This window comes from Lipotes vexillifer, unplaced genomic scaffold, assembly GCF_000442215.2.
Source record: "Lipotes vexillifer unplaced genomic scaffold, Lipotes_vexillifer_v1.1 scaffold627, whole genome shotgun sequence".
In the NCBI taxonomy this organism is placed as follows: domain Eukaryota; kingdom Metazoa; phylum Chordata; class Mammalia; order Artiodactyla; family Lipotidae; genus Lipotes; species Lipotes vexillifer.
The window spans coordinates 1,426,044-1,441,483 of NW_006787891.1; the positions used below are offsets into that span (position 1 = coordinate 1,426,044).

Consider the following 15,440-nt stretch of genomic DNA (forward strand, 5'->3'; position numbering starts at 1 on the left):
GTCTTCTTTTGCCCCCATTCACATTGCCTTTGTAGAGAGGAAAAAAAAAAGGATTTGCAGGAAAAAAAGATTCATGATGAAGAATTTTAAAGAACATTTTCCCCCCTTTTAGCAACATCTGTGATTTGAAAAAAAAATCATATCATGTAATATAATTCAGGAGTATTGTTTTACCTATCCGATTTTGGTATATGAGTTATTTCATGCATAGCGTTATCTTTCAGGGTAACACATAAAATGTAGCGCTTTGAGAATAAAAGACCTTATGATTTTTTTTTCCAATTTTTAAAAGCATTTTTTTAAATTGAAGTATAGTTGATTTACAATGTTGTGTTAATTTCAGGTGTACAACAAAGTGATTCAGTCATATACATATATATATTATTTTTCATATTCTTTTCCCCTAAAGGTTATTACAAGATACTGAGTATAGTTCCCTGTGCTATACAGTAGGACCTTGTTGGTTATCTCCTTATGAATTTTTAAAGTAACAAAGTTTGAGGAAAATTGGTTGGAAACTTCATCAAAATGTCAGTGGCAGGATTCTTGATATATTTTCTCCTACGTTTAAGATATAAGTTAATCTTTACTAGGGCATCTTGTTTGATAGTTTTAAGTTATTAAAAATACAGGCCATGATTGCTATGATTATGCTTCACATACATTAACAGATAATCATGGGGCCAAGGAAAATGGCAAAAATGATAGAGAAATTTTTTGAAGCAATGAAGAATTTACGGGAAATGAAACTTTTGAGGTTGTTTTTGTTTGTTTGTTTGTTTTTCGCGATATGCGGGCCTCTCACTGCTGTGGCCTCTCCCGCTGTGGAGCACAGGCTCCGGACGCGCAGGCTCAGTGGCCATGGCTCGCGGGCCCAGCCGCTCCGCGGCATGTGGGATCTTCCCGGACCGGGGCATGAACCCACGTCCCCTGCATCGGCACGTGGACTCTCAACCACTGCGCCACCAGGGAAGCCCGAAACTTTTAAGGTTTTAACCAATAGCCCTTTAGAATGCAAATGACATCATCAATTGTATGGTTGATTTCTGATGTCACATGAAATTCCCTATCAGTGAAAGGCTATGGATTGTGACAGTAAAGCAAGTCGTATAAAGATGCTCTCAAATCAAAGCCTGAAATTTGTCCTTTTTTTTTTTTTTGGTGGCTTGCTGTAGCACTAGGTACAGTACATAAAATTAAAGAGAGCAGTATTATTGACTAACAAAATACATTGCATGATACTTAGTATATTTTAAAGACTACATAAAATTATATCTTCTTGAATCAAATGATGCTGGGTATATGTGGGATCTCCCGGACCGGGGCATGAACCCACGTCCCCTGCATCGGCACGTGGACTCTCAACCACTGCGCCACCAGGGAAGCCCGAAACTTTTAAGGTTTTAACCAATAGCCCTTTAGAATGCAAATGACATCATCAATTGTATGGTTGATTTCTGATGTCACATGAAATTCCCTATCAGTGAAAGGCTATGGATTGTGACAGTAAAGCAAGTCGTATAAAGATGCTCTCAAATCAAAGCCTGAAATTTGTCCTTTTTTTTTTTTTTGGTGGCTTGCTGTAGCACTAGGTACAGTACATAAAATTAAAGAGAGCAGTATTATTGACTAACAAAATACATTGCATGATACTTAGTATATTTTAAAGACTACATAAAATTATATCTTCTTGAATCAAATGATGCTGGGTATAGGTTCAGAGAGGATCAGTGCTTTCCAGAAGTAGACTCTTTCTATTTAAGGCCTTTGGATATTAGATTTTAATTTTGTCACATACCTATAAGAGCAAGTTACTTGGTCTGCTTTGGTCTCTAGCTTTGGTATGTAGAATATACTATTATCCATCATCTTTGAGGATAATACTGCTAATAGGTAGTATGTAAAGATAAGGATGAAAAACATTGACTAATATTGAATCATCCATCATTGCCATATTTTAAGCTGTATGACTTTCTTATAGGGTTAACTGTACTGTGGAAAGCATAGAAATTTGTTCTAGAAAGTAAGAAAAGGTCTTGAATCTTGAATAGCAAGATGAGGAATGCAGTGGGGGGGGAGCTACTTGAAGGTTCATTATACTATTGAAGGTTGATTAATTAGGTGGAGATGTCACGATGGATTACAGGGGGAGAGACTAGGGACAGGGAGGCCACTCAGTAGGTATATTGGTAATACCAGTAGCAGGAGGGGATGAGGAGATGAAGGCTTGGCCAGAGTATTACTTATAAGAAAAGAAAGGAAGGAGAGGAAATATATGTGTTTAGAACGGTTGATAAACTTCAGCCCTGGGGCCAAATCTAGCCCACTGCTTGTTTTTCTAAATAAAGTTTTATTGGAACACAGCCTTGTCCATTTGTTTACATATTGTCTGCAGCTGCTTACAAAGTACAACTGCAGGGTCGAATGGTTTTGATGGAGACATTATAACTCACAAAACTGAAAATATTATCTGGCTCTTATAGAGAAGAAGTCTTATAGAGAAGAAAAATAGGAATCATTTAAATTAGCTTTATATGCATATAATGCTTCTAAAGTTCTTGGGAAAAGTTAAATATAGTTGAAGTAATATATATATATATATATATATACATAATATTATTATATATATATTTCAAATTAGGTAAAGTAGAAAAGTAAATATTCAAGTCATATGTATAATAGTACAAACTTACCTTCATTGACTTCCCTGAAATCCTCTGTGGAAGGGATAGAAATCACAGATTTAACATCAGAGTTGGTAGGGGCAAATATCATATTTTCAGCTGAGAGAGATAGAAAGACAATGAGCTGTCATTACATGGGAGACTCTTGGAGAAGGAGTTTGCATTTTATCTGTGGACACAAGTGAGGTTGAGAATCTATGTAGCAAATGGTTTCAAATTTTTATCTTCTTCATGTGAAATTAGTGGTAGGAATAGGAAAGAAAGGCCAAGAAAAACAATTAAAACTTGATTTGCAGAAAACTACTCTATTTAAAAATGAAAACACTGTAATAATATACCATGTACATGCGGCATTATAGGTTAGCCATTGTGCTGTCCATTCTTTAATCTAATTTAATTCTTAACATGGTAAGGTCAGTATTATTCTTCATTTATGAATGAGGTTTTTTTTATTACCTGTTCAAGGTCTCTCAGTCAGTAAATGAAAGAGCCAGCATTTTAACCCAAGATTTCAAAAATCCATGCCCTGTTCACAGTCATTCATAATTCTAGATGAGTCTTTAAAGATCATGGATAAAGAGAATTTCCTCTTTTCATCTCTTTTGGTCACTACCATATATCGACCAGTGTTTATGTAAGAATCCAATCTATTAGAGAGAATGTAAGTTTATATAACACAGTGAAGGGTCAAAGAATTGTAATGATTTTTAATTTGTAAACTATAAGGGTTAAAATATTAGCTTACTATTTTTGAGTCTTCAGTATGTCTTACTAATAACCTGTAAGTCAAGTTCATATGTCTCTTAAATATTCTGATTAGAAATCCATAAATTTAAATATAAAAGGTACATGTTTCTAAGCCTTTGCTGTTTCTGGAAAAACTCTATGCATTCTTCAGAAATTTGTATATATTCAAAACATTGTCTAGAATAGAGCATTGTCTTTGAAGTATGGATATTTTGAAAAATTGTATTTGTGAAATTTGGAAAATTATATTTTAAAGTATTTGGAAGGAAGAGAACAGACTGATTCATTTAAAAGGCCACAAAATGTTAATGAATTTAATATACATATTACAAATTTTAAAGGTAACATACAGATGGTAAAATAAAATATTCTTAAAAGGAAGGTACATGTAATAGAATTAAATATTGTCATTGGCACATGTATTGGATTACTTAAAGTCTTAGAGAGGTCTTATTCTGTTAAGCAGTTTAAAAGTCCTTGGCAAACTTGTCAACGTATATGGTTCTTCTTGTATCTAGAGACAGTTTTTATTCAGCAATTGTAAATGGGTACCTATTCCATATTACTGAAGTACAAAGTTAGAAATTTTCCCATAAATAAAATTTGTTGATGAAGGAATGTATATATCGCCTCAAATTCTTATAATGAAGTCATCTTCCCCACATCAAACTAAGTACTCAAAAATCTAATAGGTGTGACATCAACAATTACTTCTTGCTAACAACTCTTGTAATTTAACCCCTCCAGGTGAACAGGCTGATTGATGAATTGCAGACAGCTATCAAAAGCAACAGAGGTCATCTCTCTAAACTTGGCCCCCAATTACAGGCTGAGCAGGAGCAATTCTCCTCTTATGTCTACGAACACATTAAAAGCCTTTCAGCAAACACTCTTATCCCAGGAGGCCTGCAGCTCAAGGTGGGTGTCATTCTGTGACTCTAAATGGGTTCAGCCAGAGACAAAACACTCTGCTCCATTTGAAGACCCTTGTAATAATGCCACTCAGCTTGGATTTCTTTTTGTGTTGTCTTCCTCAAACTGGAGTTTGGATTACAAGTGCTAATACTACCATTCAGGGAATATGTTCTAAAAGAAAATATCTAGAAGTCTTTGAAATATGGGTTTATAAACTTTAGTTTTCAACCCAAAAAAGTAATTTTAATGAAGAAATTTAATCATGAACATTTACATGCTTTTCTAAGAAACATATATTTTTTCACAGGAGTCACTGTGTATTTCAGTTTTTAAAAATAACTTATTTGGAGAAATGGACAAGCTTTAATAATTGACAGACAGTGGCAATAGGAATTAGAGGTGAAAGGCCAGGTGACTGATTGATGTTATAACTACATTTCCAAGGAAAAGGATCTGTATTGGATAAGTGTGACAGATGTCTGAGTTCACTTGGTAAAATCAATACGTAAGAATATACTGGGAAAAAAAGGTGAATTGGTTATTTGTTAGAACAAGATGGCTAAATGTCCTAAACTACCCTTTGCTATTGCATCATTGGAAGAGAAAAAAAAAAAAAATTAATACTCAGCTAAAGTGGTTTAGGTACTGAAAGCTTAGGGAGTTTAAATACTTTTAAGTCTGTCAAATTAAGATTGTTCTATAATCTCATATCTCGTGTTTCAAGAGACTCTAATTAGTAAAATTGAATTACTAAAGTGGTTTGGTACTGAAAGCTTAGGGAGTTTAAATACTTTTAAGTCTGTCAAATTAAGATTGTTCTATAATCTCATATCTCGTGTTTCAAGAGACTCTAATTAGTAAAATTGAATTACTCAAAGTATGGCTCTTTTCCATCTAAAGAACCATAACTACAATTCTTCATTTCCTTTTGATTATGTTCATATTTGAATGTGATAACATTCGAAGTAATTGTATTTTGATCAGCCTTTATCTCTACAATTCCCCTTAATATTCAGTCTTATTCTGCAAATAACATTATAAACATTATATTTCTGTCTATAACATTTCTTTAATGGCATTCCTTGTTTACATTTTGAATGAGAATGTTACCATGTAAAAATTGACCTTTGGGGAAGTGTAATTCCAAGGTAAACACGATAATATATTTCTCATAGTCTATGCTAGTCAGCTAAAGGTTTAGGAAGTGATGTTCAAGACATCAAGGTCAAGTGTTCCTGTAGTCCAGTAGCATTGTTCTTTCTCAGATTTCTGACTTGGTTACAGATCCAGTCTGCCATTCTGCACCTAAATGTAAGACCTGAAACCATAAAACTCCTAGAAGAAGTATGCTTCTTGTATGCTGCCTTAGCATTAGTCTTAGCAGTATATCTTTTTGGATCTTCAGGCAAGGGCAACAAAAGCAAAAATAAACAAATGGGGCTGTCCCCAACAAAAAAGCTTTTGCACATTGAAGGAAACCATCAACAAAATGAAAAAACATACTGAATGGGAGAAGATGCTTGCAAATGATATGTCTAAGAAGGGGTTAATATCCAAAATATATAAAGAAATCACACATCAAAAAAACCCCAAACAATTCAATTAAAAAATAGGCAGAGGACCTGAATAGGTATTTTTCCAAGGAAGACATACAGGTAGTCAACAGATACATGAAAAGGTGCTTAGCATCACTAGCCATCAGGGAAATGCAAATCAAAACTACCATGAGATATCACCTCACACTTGTCATAATGGCTATTATCAAAAATATAACAAAAAACAAGTGTTGTTGAGGATGTGGAGAAAAGGGAACCCTCGAACACTGTTGCTGGGAATGTAAATTGGTACAGCCATTATGGAAAACAGTATGGAGGTTCCTCAAAAAATTAAAAATAGAACTACCATACAATTCAGCACTTCCACTTCTGGGCATTTATCTGAAGAAAACGAAAACAGTTATTTGAAAAGATATATGCACCCCTATGTTCATTGCAGCATTATTTAGCCAAGATATGGAAGCGGCCTAGGTATCCATTGATAGGCAAATGGATATACATATACACAATGGAATGTTAGCCATAAAAAGAATGAAATCTTGCCATTTGCAACAACATGGATGGACCTGCAGGGTATTTTGCTAAATGAAATAAGTCAGACAGAGAAAGACAAATACTATATGATTTCACTTATATGTGGAATCTATAAAACAAAACAAACAAAACAGAAACAGACTCATAAATACAGAGAACAAACTGGTGGTTACCAAAGGGGAGGGAGTTGGGGGGGGGGGGTTGGGCGGAATAGGTGAAAGGGATTAAGAGGTACAAACGTCCAGTTATAAAATAAATAAGCTACAGGGATGTAATGTATAGCACAGGGAATATAGTCAATTACCTTGCAGTCACTTTGTATGATGACAGATGGTCACTAGACTTATCATGGTGATCAATTCGTAATGTATATAAATGTCAAATCACCATGTTGTACACCTGAAACTAATGTTGTATGTCAACTATAATTCAATAAAAAAATAAAAAGGAAAAAAAGCCAAACAAAAGCAAAGCCAAAGATTCCTGCAAACCATAGTTCTTTCACTTCAGAGCCCCCCATTTGCCTTTCCCTGTCTGCACTTGGCCAGGCCTGGGGTCAAGGGAACTTTCATTTTATTCTCCCCTCTTTTGAGCTTCCTCTTTCCCCATCTGCTCTATGATATAAATCCCATGTTTACATCAAAACTCTCTGGCTACCTGCAACACAAACCCTCTCAAAGCATTTCAAATAAAAAGAGGGTTTGTTGAAAGCATAAAGGAATCTCACAGAAATGAAAACCAGCAAGTATAGCCGATTCTCACAAGAAAGTCACTTCTTTTCCATATCTCTTTCTCCTGAAGCCCCATAGTTTCTCTGCTCCTCATATTTTTGAGCTTTTTCATTTCTCATTTCTTTCTGCAAGGTGGCTTTCTCTTTTTACTCCTTTGTACGTACATGGAGGAAAATTATGGCCCCTAGCTCTCCCTAACTGTTAGGTTTAAATGGCCATCATCATCTGACGAGAGTCTTTGTGTCTCCTAGTTCAAATCATTTAAAGAGAGAATCTGTTTGGGTCAGTCCAGCCTTACCTAGGTCCCTGACATTAATTCAACTACCTGTAGCCACTGAGTGGGCAAAGGCAGAGTCATGTACAACACAGGGCACATAGGACTTTCCAGTGATTACTCTAGAAAGGCAAGTTGGTCTTGGATGGCCAAAGTGACTAACATTTTTTTTTCATATAAAATTAAATGGAACATTGTAAATAAATTATTGTGTATTATTCATGGTAATGCATTTTCTCCTTTCCCTCTAACCCCCATATTTTTGGGAGTAGATGTTTGGACTGTTGGAAAAGAAATAGAGATCTGTAGTTTTCTAAACGAGTTCTTACATCTGAAATAGCTAGGTAGTAGAGACAAAACTGGATTAGCAAAGTATACCCTAAGTATTCAGAATTGCAGATCTCTTAGAATTGAGGAGTTTTTCCATACTCTCTAGGTGAGGAGAACTTGCTAATTCCAACTGGAGAGATATTGAGCATAGGTCACAGCAGCATACCATCCTCTGTTAATTCCAGAATCAGTTCATATCAGTAGTCTGGCCAAACTCTGTTTCCATGGAGTGTGAATGAACGGCCCTTTTTTGGAGCACTATCTCTAGCCCAGTTACCTCTGAGTCGCTGTGGGCAAGGGCCGTCACTTTTGTAGTTATGAACAACTTTATCCCACCTTGTAGCATGTGCTATGCAGAGTGTTAGATGATATATCAATCAGTCAATCAATCAATCAATCAATCCATTTTCCATTTATAACTGAAAGGCATGGCTCCAATAAAACCTATTTTTCCCCTTTTCTATTCATTTTGATAAAACAGTGAATTGGAATGATTATCTTTCTACTTTTCTCTATTTGATGATTTGTATCACTGTTGAATACATACGTGAGCCCAGGACTCAGCTTCAAGAACCAAACATAATATATTGTAGTCATCATCATCTTCTAGAGCTTCTAGGTGTTCAACTAGGGGCTGTAGGCAGGGTGTGACCCAAAAATCCCCTGGGGTGCTTTTTCATATTATGTATGGTTGCCTTCACTTCTTCACTGAGCTTCTCATCCTCATCATATCTTTCATTGATAATTTTATCTATTTTTTAAAAATGCTTTTCCCTTTTATTTATTTATTTATTTGGCTGCATCGGGTCTTAGTTGCTGCATGCGGGATCTTCGTTGAGGCATGCAGGATCTTTCTTTGCGGCACGCAGGTTCTTTGTAGCAGTGCTTGGGCTTCTATCTAGTTGTGGCATGTGGGTTTTCTCTCTCTAGTTGTGGCCCGCGGGCTCCAGGGCGCGCAGGCTTTGTAGCTGTGGCTCACGGGCTGTCTTGTTGAGGCACGCAAACTCAGTAGTTGTGGCACGCGGGCTTAGTTGCCCTGCGGCATGTGGGATCTTAGTTCCCTAACCAGGGATCGTACCCGTGTCCCCTGCATTGGAAGGCGGATTCTTTACCGCTGGACTGCCAGGGAAGTCCCTCATTGATAATTTTAAAATAGCAGCTTTTGGTTAGGTCTTACTATTAGAAGATCACCTCTTTTATTTTTTTTTAATTTTTTTATTTTTTATTGCGGTACGCGGACCTCTCACTGTTGTGGCCTCTCCCGCTGCGGAGCACAGGCTCCGGACGCACAGGCTCAGTGGCCATGGCTCACAGGCCCAGCCGCTCCGCGGCATGTGGGATCTTCCCGGACCGGGGCATGAACCTGTGTCCCCTGCATCACCAGGCGGACTCTCAACCACTGCGCCACCAGGGGAGCCCGAAGATCACCTCTTAAAAGGACACGCTCTGTGTTCCATACTGCCTCAGTTCCATTTTTGCATAATACAGTACCCAGTTTAAATAGACACATAAGACAAAAGACCGAGAATAGTTTCAGTGTCCATCCTGCCATGGGAAAGTTCCTTGTTTAAAAAAAAAAAAAAATTGAAAACACAACATAACAACATTAGAAGAATTTTAGGAAAAAGTTATATCACCCGTAATCACATTATTCCTTATATAGCCATTCTCACCCTTGCATATCATTTCCATATGCACTCATATGTAGTCACAACCCCAGCGTACACTTTTTTGTATTCTGGTACATTCTCTTTCCATCACATCATAGCACCTTTTAAGTTGATGAGATTTCTTATTGTTTTTACCCTTAGTGGTCACACTCAATGTGTGGCATAATTTACGAAGGCCTTCAGGTAACAAGCTTTTGGAGCAATTTCTCACTATTCCAAACCTTCTCTTACCCCATATCCCCTGTCACTGCCATCACCCTCAGCCTTATGAGAACATCTGCTACAGCCATGGCTCAGTGACTTCTGCCTTCCCAGTCCTGTCCTTTCGCTGCAACTCCTCTTCCTCTTCATCCCCATGGAGATACTGTCAGAAATGTGAGCGTTTCCCTGGGAGAGCAGGAAAGAAAGGATTGATAGGAAAGGGTATTAGCAAATCTGTAGGGGATGGTGGGTGGAAAAACTAGTAGGAAGGTGGGTGATCTGACAGGCAATTGATGAGCAAGAGTGTGGGTTGTGTGAGTAGGTGGGAGAAAGCACGGGGGGAATGAGCGGAAGATGGGTACAGGGAAGTCCTTTTACTGGAATTAGTAGTGCTTTTCACGCACAATTGGTCAATGATGCTTTGTGGGTTATCTTCCATTTGCTGCCAGTAGAGGCAGATCCAGTTTCTCTGGGACCTAGATCTTGTAAAATTTGGGGGAGAGGAGCTTCTTTAAAATTAGGCCTGAAAGTGACTATTTATTTAGAATGAGAAAATAAATCACAACAAATTAATGGAGACTTGGAGATTCAGATTCTTTCTTCTGTGATGTTTTAAGGCAACTTATCAGACATTCTTACATAGAAATACTCTGATTACTACCTGGCTTCCCCTCCCCACCTATTGATGCTTTACAGCTTCCAGCACTCTCAACTTTTAGCATTCTCAGGAGCTAGAGCAAGTTAAGGGTCCTGAGGCTTAATCTCCACTAACTTTACATGAATCCACTCTGGCTGCGAGCAAGGGAAATATGGTGGAATTTAGTAACCTGGATAAAAACAAGATTCAGAGGGCCATGATTGGGAGATTTTTTAGCATTTCTGTTTTTATATTGCTTGGTTATAGTGTTCTCTCCTAGCATATAGAAATTTAAGTTTTTAAAAAGGGATAATTCAGAGATTTACTTTTAAAGAATGTCTTTGTCCAGCATCTAGTTCATCGTCTAGGTAGTATGTATCTAACAATTTTTATTCTTCCAATTACAGAATAAAAGAAAAAGTTAAGTGAATAGTCCAATAAACCCATACATTATTAAATACATATGTCTGCAAGGCATTGTGCTTGGTAAAGTGGGAAGAGGCAGAGAAGCCTGCGACACCTTCTTGGCCCAAGTCTGATTATTTAATCTGAACAATATGACACCTCCTTTTGAAGACAATAAAACTAATGTGTAGGTCTTCTGAGCTTTTTACTACAATTTCATTTTAGTTTACAGGCTTGTTTATATTTAGAAAATGGGCTAATTTCGTTGATAACAGAAAAGATGCTAATTTTTATCTGTAATACCTTCCTGGCCTTTCCTATGCTTTGGAGACTTGAATTTGCTCTACCAAAGGCACAACGACACCATGAAACCATTTGAGATTTGTATTCTATTTTGTGACCATTTTTAAAAAGTTTTAAAGTTTTCTAAACATATATATCCATATGTAAAGTTTTCTAACCATATATAAAATTTAATAGGAAGTTTATTTAAATATTTAGGAATCTATGGAACAATTAAATGAATTAAAGGAGACAACTGAGGTCAAGTGGCAAGACTTTTTTTGGGGGGGTATGGTGTCATCACTGTTCTGCATGCATATTATGTTCTTATTTCCATTGTACATTCCTTGGTCCTTGTCTTTCTGTTTAACCACTTTTCCCATATATGTATTTACAATCTCTGAGCTTCTCTGTTATTTCACCTACATTATTTGAGTAAACAGTGGGACAACAAATTTAGGATATGCTCTAAGTACAAGTAGTAAAACATACCAACTTAAAACTTCATTTTCAAAGGAATTGATTCTAGATTGGTAAAACTGGAGTATTCAATGTTATTGTTGTGACTTCAAGAACATATATTAAATGTTGGACAAAATGTGACGGAGATAATCAGTTTTCATATGTAGATTTCACCAAGGCAAATGTTGGACTGTCCATTTTAAAGGCAAGTAAGCTTTAGATCCCATGAATCCCTGCTAACATCTCATGGGATAGCTGTTAGCAGTAGGCACTGAAATATCTCACCTACCCTTCTTTCCAGTGCTCTTTTCCATCTTGCCTTCTTTTCTTTTCTTTCTTTTTTCATTTTTTTGGTGGCCTGTTGTGGGGTGGGGGAATGCCAGTGTATTCACCCCACCCTATTTCCTGACAGGCATCTGCAGCCAGGTGTAGATCTCTGTGTGCAGGAAGATACAGTATTCCCTTCCTAGACCCAATGAAGAGAAAAACTGAAAAACTGTGTCTGTATCAAAATCAGGGAAGAGCAATTGGTTGTGCGGGGCATAATCTCCCATGCAGAGCCGTTGTAATGAGACAGGCTTTCCCTGTGCAGTCCTGACAGTCTTGAAGGTGCCCAGGGAATTGCCAGGTGGGCAGTCAGCAGGGAAAGTCCACAGGCCAGAGCTGGATTACTGTCCTAGCAGTTATGCAGACTAAATGCAATCACTGAACCTTACTGCTGCAGGCACACTCTCTCCCTCAGGGAGCCTGTCCTTCTCCATAGCAGTTAATTTGTCTTTACCTCTCAATTAGCTTTTTCACAGAGTGTTTGAGATGCTCAAGTCACTGAGATTCTCTTCTTGCATATGCTCCTGTCCCCTGGATTACCCACTGACATCTGTGTTAGCTCGACTCACCATGAACATTATCAAGCATTAACTCATCATTTGAACATAGAAATGAATGCAGATTTTCTAGTAAGTGCAAGTGAAGTGATGCATCTATTCCTACTTCAGATTCTACCTACAACATTGATAATGTTTTATGATAAAAAATGGATTTTTTAAAAAATAAAAATGTATTGCTCTAGGCAATAAACTTTTGCATAGGTTTTAGTTACTCAGAGTATCTATTCATATTAGGGGAAAAAATTACCTTTCCAGGCATATTTGATATATAAAAAAGAAACCGAATAGCATTAAAAACATGTACTCTATTGAAAGATGAGAATATGATCTCTGAGGCTGAGAATTGAGGAAGACTGATGATTTGGCTCATATTTAATCGTATAGTATTCTTTTCTCTAGTAAAATAGAATTGGGGGGATGTGGCTATGCTTTTCTCATCAAAAAAGCCCTTACTTTCCTTGAGAAGAAATATATTGAGCCCAGGAACTTTGAAAAACCTTTATTTACCAAAATCTGGTATATAATACATCATATAATGTTCAGCTACTGACAGGACCCCCATACCTGATATTGATATTTTAATCCCAATTAAATATAATTTTAGGCACAAAGTTAATTTAGACAAAGTGAAAAATCTTTGTTCCACTTCTCCTTGAAATATTCTCATTTATAAAGGGCTTATTGAAATTACTTGGGGACTTCCCTGGTGGCGCAGTGGTTAAGAATCTGCCTGCCAATGCAGGGGACATGAGTTCGAGCCCTGGTCCAGGAGGATCCCACATGCGCAGAGCAACTAAGCCCGTGTGCCACAACTACTGAGCCTGCGCTCATAGGGCCTGCGAGCCACAACTACTGAGCCTGCGTGCCACACCTACTGAAGCCCACGTGCCTAGAGCCTGTGCTCCGCAACAAGAGAAGCCACCGCAATGAGAAGCCCGCTCACCGCAACGAAGAGTAGCCCCCGCTCACCTCAGCTAGAGAAGAGCCCGCGCACAGCAACGAAGACCCAACACAGCCAAAAAAAATAAAAATTAATTAAAAATTAAAAAAAGAAAAAGAAATTACTTGGCTTAGAACATCAGGCAAACACATTTACCTTGCCACTATCTTCTATATAATTTTAAACATTTTCATGTAATGAATTTAGCGAGAATTGTAATTGGATACAAAGAGATTATTTTTTGCAGCATCATGCACCTTGTTTCAGAAATTTTACTTTGTCAAAAATGGGGTTGGGGAGAAGCCCTTTAAAAAAATTATGACAAAGCAGTGAAATGTGACGTTAAATGCTTAAAGGAAAAGAACACAGGCCCACTCCCAGGGTAACTGTGAAGCTGATGAGGGCATCTTGCAGACCTCTCCATCCTTGGCCCCCCGTGGCCTTTCCTCCATACCCAACTCCAACCCCCAGTTCAGGCTGTCAGGTACCATCCTTACTTCAGAAGAAAGTCATACCATACTTTCTTTCAAGCTAAGACAGTATCAAAACTTTTCTTTTTCTTGGATCAAAGTTTTTCTTGGAATGCCCTATGTAAAGTAAATGAAAGTAGGATGTACCCCTTTTGAAGCCAGGTTGGTGGCTTTCCCCACAGACTCACTCATCAGGTTTGATCTCCCACTTTGGACCACAGCTCCCCACTCTCACTCCCCTATCCACCAGCCCTACCCCAGGCCCTCTGAGGAATTCCAGAAAGCCAAGATTGAAAATCCTAGCCTCAAAGATCAATAACCAATAAGGTCGAATATTATTTTCTCTCATAGAGCTGTGGTATTTCATTTGTGACAAAAGAGTGTCCCTCCAACTGGAATTTCAACTAGTGTTGGCAAGTTGATGGAAGTGGTATTTTGGGGTCAGAGTCTTTTAGCCCACTCCTAAAATCCTACACCATTGGCAGTCACCCACTTTATATCTTCTAAATGGTGGGCTGTGCTGCAACTTAGAGAGGATATCTAAAATGTCTCTTTTAAAATATTTTCTTAAATATACCTTTTCTGGGCTTTAAAACAATGTTATTTGATTTTTGATTCAGGTCCCACTTAGACTGGTGAAGTTTAACAGTGAAATAACTTGTCTTCACATAAGTGCATTTTCATTTCTTGGGACAAATGTACTGTCTCCTTACCTGTTAAGTACAGTTTAAAGATATCTCTGTTAGGCATTAAAACACATTTTCCTATATTCAGTATAAACATACTAATTCATTATTAACTTTTCATTGCCTGAATATCATAATTTTAATATTTGCTTTGTGATTATCTTCTTATCTGAATATTAAAATTAGACATGTTTACAGTTTGATTTATAGTATACATTTGAGAAGATATAGAAAATGTGGACATTCTATAAACTATCTCACAAGTCTGTAACAATAAAAAAGTAATAGCACATTTATTTGATTTAATGTACATACAATGTTAATTCACTTAGAGTTAATTTTCTGTCTCTAAAGGTTACTTTGAATCTGATTGGATAGATTTTTTTCATGGCTAATTATCTTCTCACATAAGAAAAATAATTCCATTTTAATTTTCATGTTCTTTGACTTAGGTAAAAAACTTCTATAAATTACTTTTCTATACCTTTAAAAATTTTCATATTAAGTTTCATATTGTTAGATCTCTAATCTTAGATATAAGAGTAAATTTTGATGCTTGTAATTTAAAACATCGTAGGGTATTATGCTAAGTGAAATAAGTCAGACAGAGAAGGACAAATACTGTATAATATCACTTATATGTGGAGTCTAAGAAAGCCGACCTTGTAGAAACAAGAGACTAGGATGGTGGGTACTAGGGGTTGAGGTGGGGCTGGAGGTGGGAATGGGGAGATCTTGGTCCAGGGGTATGAACTTTCAGTCAGAGGATGAATAAGTTCTGGGGATACAATGCTGAAGACTGTGATTTAGTTACTAATATGTATTATTTACTTGAAAGTTTTAAAGAGGGTAGATCTTAAATGTTCTTACCACAAAAAGAAATGGTAATTATGTGATGTGATGGAGGTGTTAGCTAACCCTGGTAGTCATTTAGAAATATGTAAGTGTATCAAATCAACACGTTGTGCACAAACTTACATGTTATATGATAATTATATCTCAATAAAGCTGGAAAAAAATCAGAGGACT

General features: G+C 37.0%; 1 protein-coding gene across 1 annotated transcript in view; it reads left to right on the forward strand.

Moving 5' to 3' along the window:
• Positions 1–15,440, forward strand: part of LOC103076114 (doublecortin domain-containing protein 5-like) — a 250,403-nt gene that overhangs the window by 21,897 nt on the left and 213,066 nt on the right. Inside the window, exon 3 of the mRNA XM_007460935.1 lies at positions 4,179–4,349. Within this exon, the coding sequence (XP_007460997.1) occupies positions 4,179–4,349 (171 nt within the window). The remainder of the gene's footprint in view (positions 1–4,178; positions 4,350–15,440) is intronic.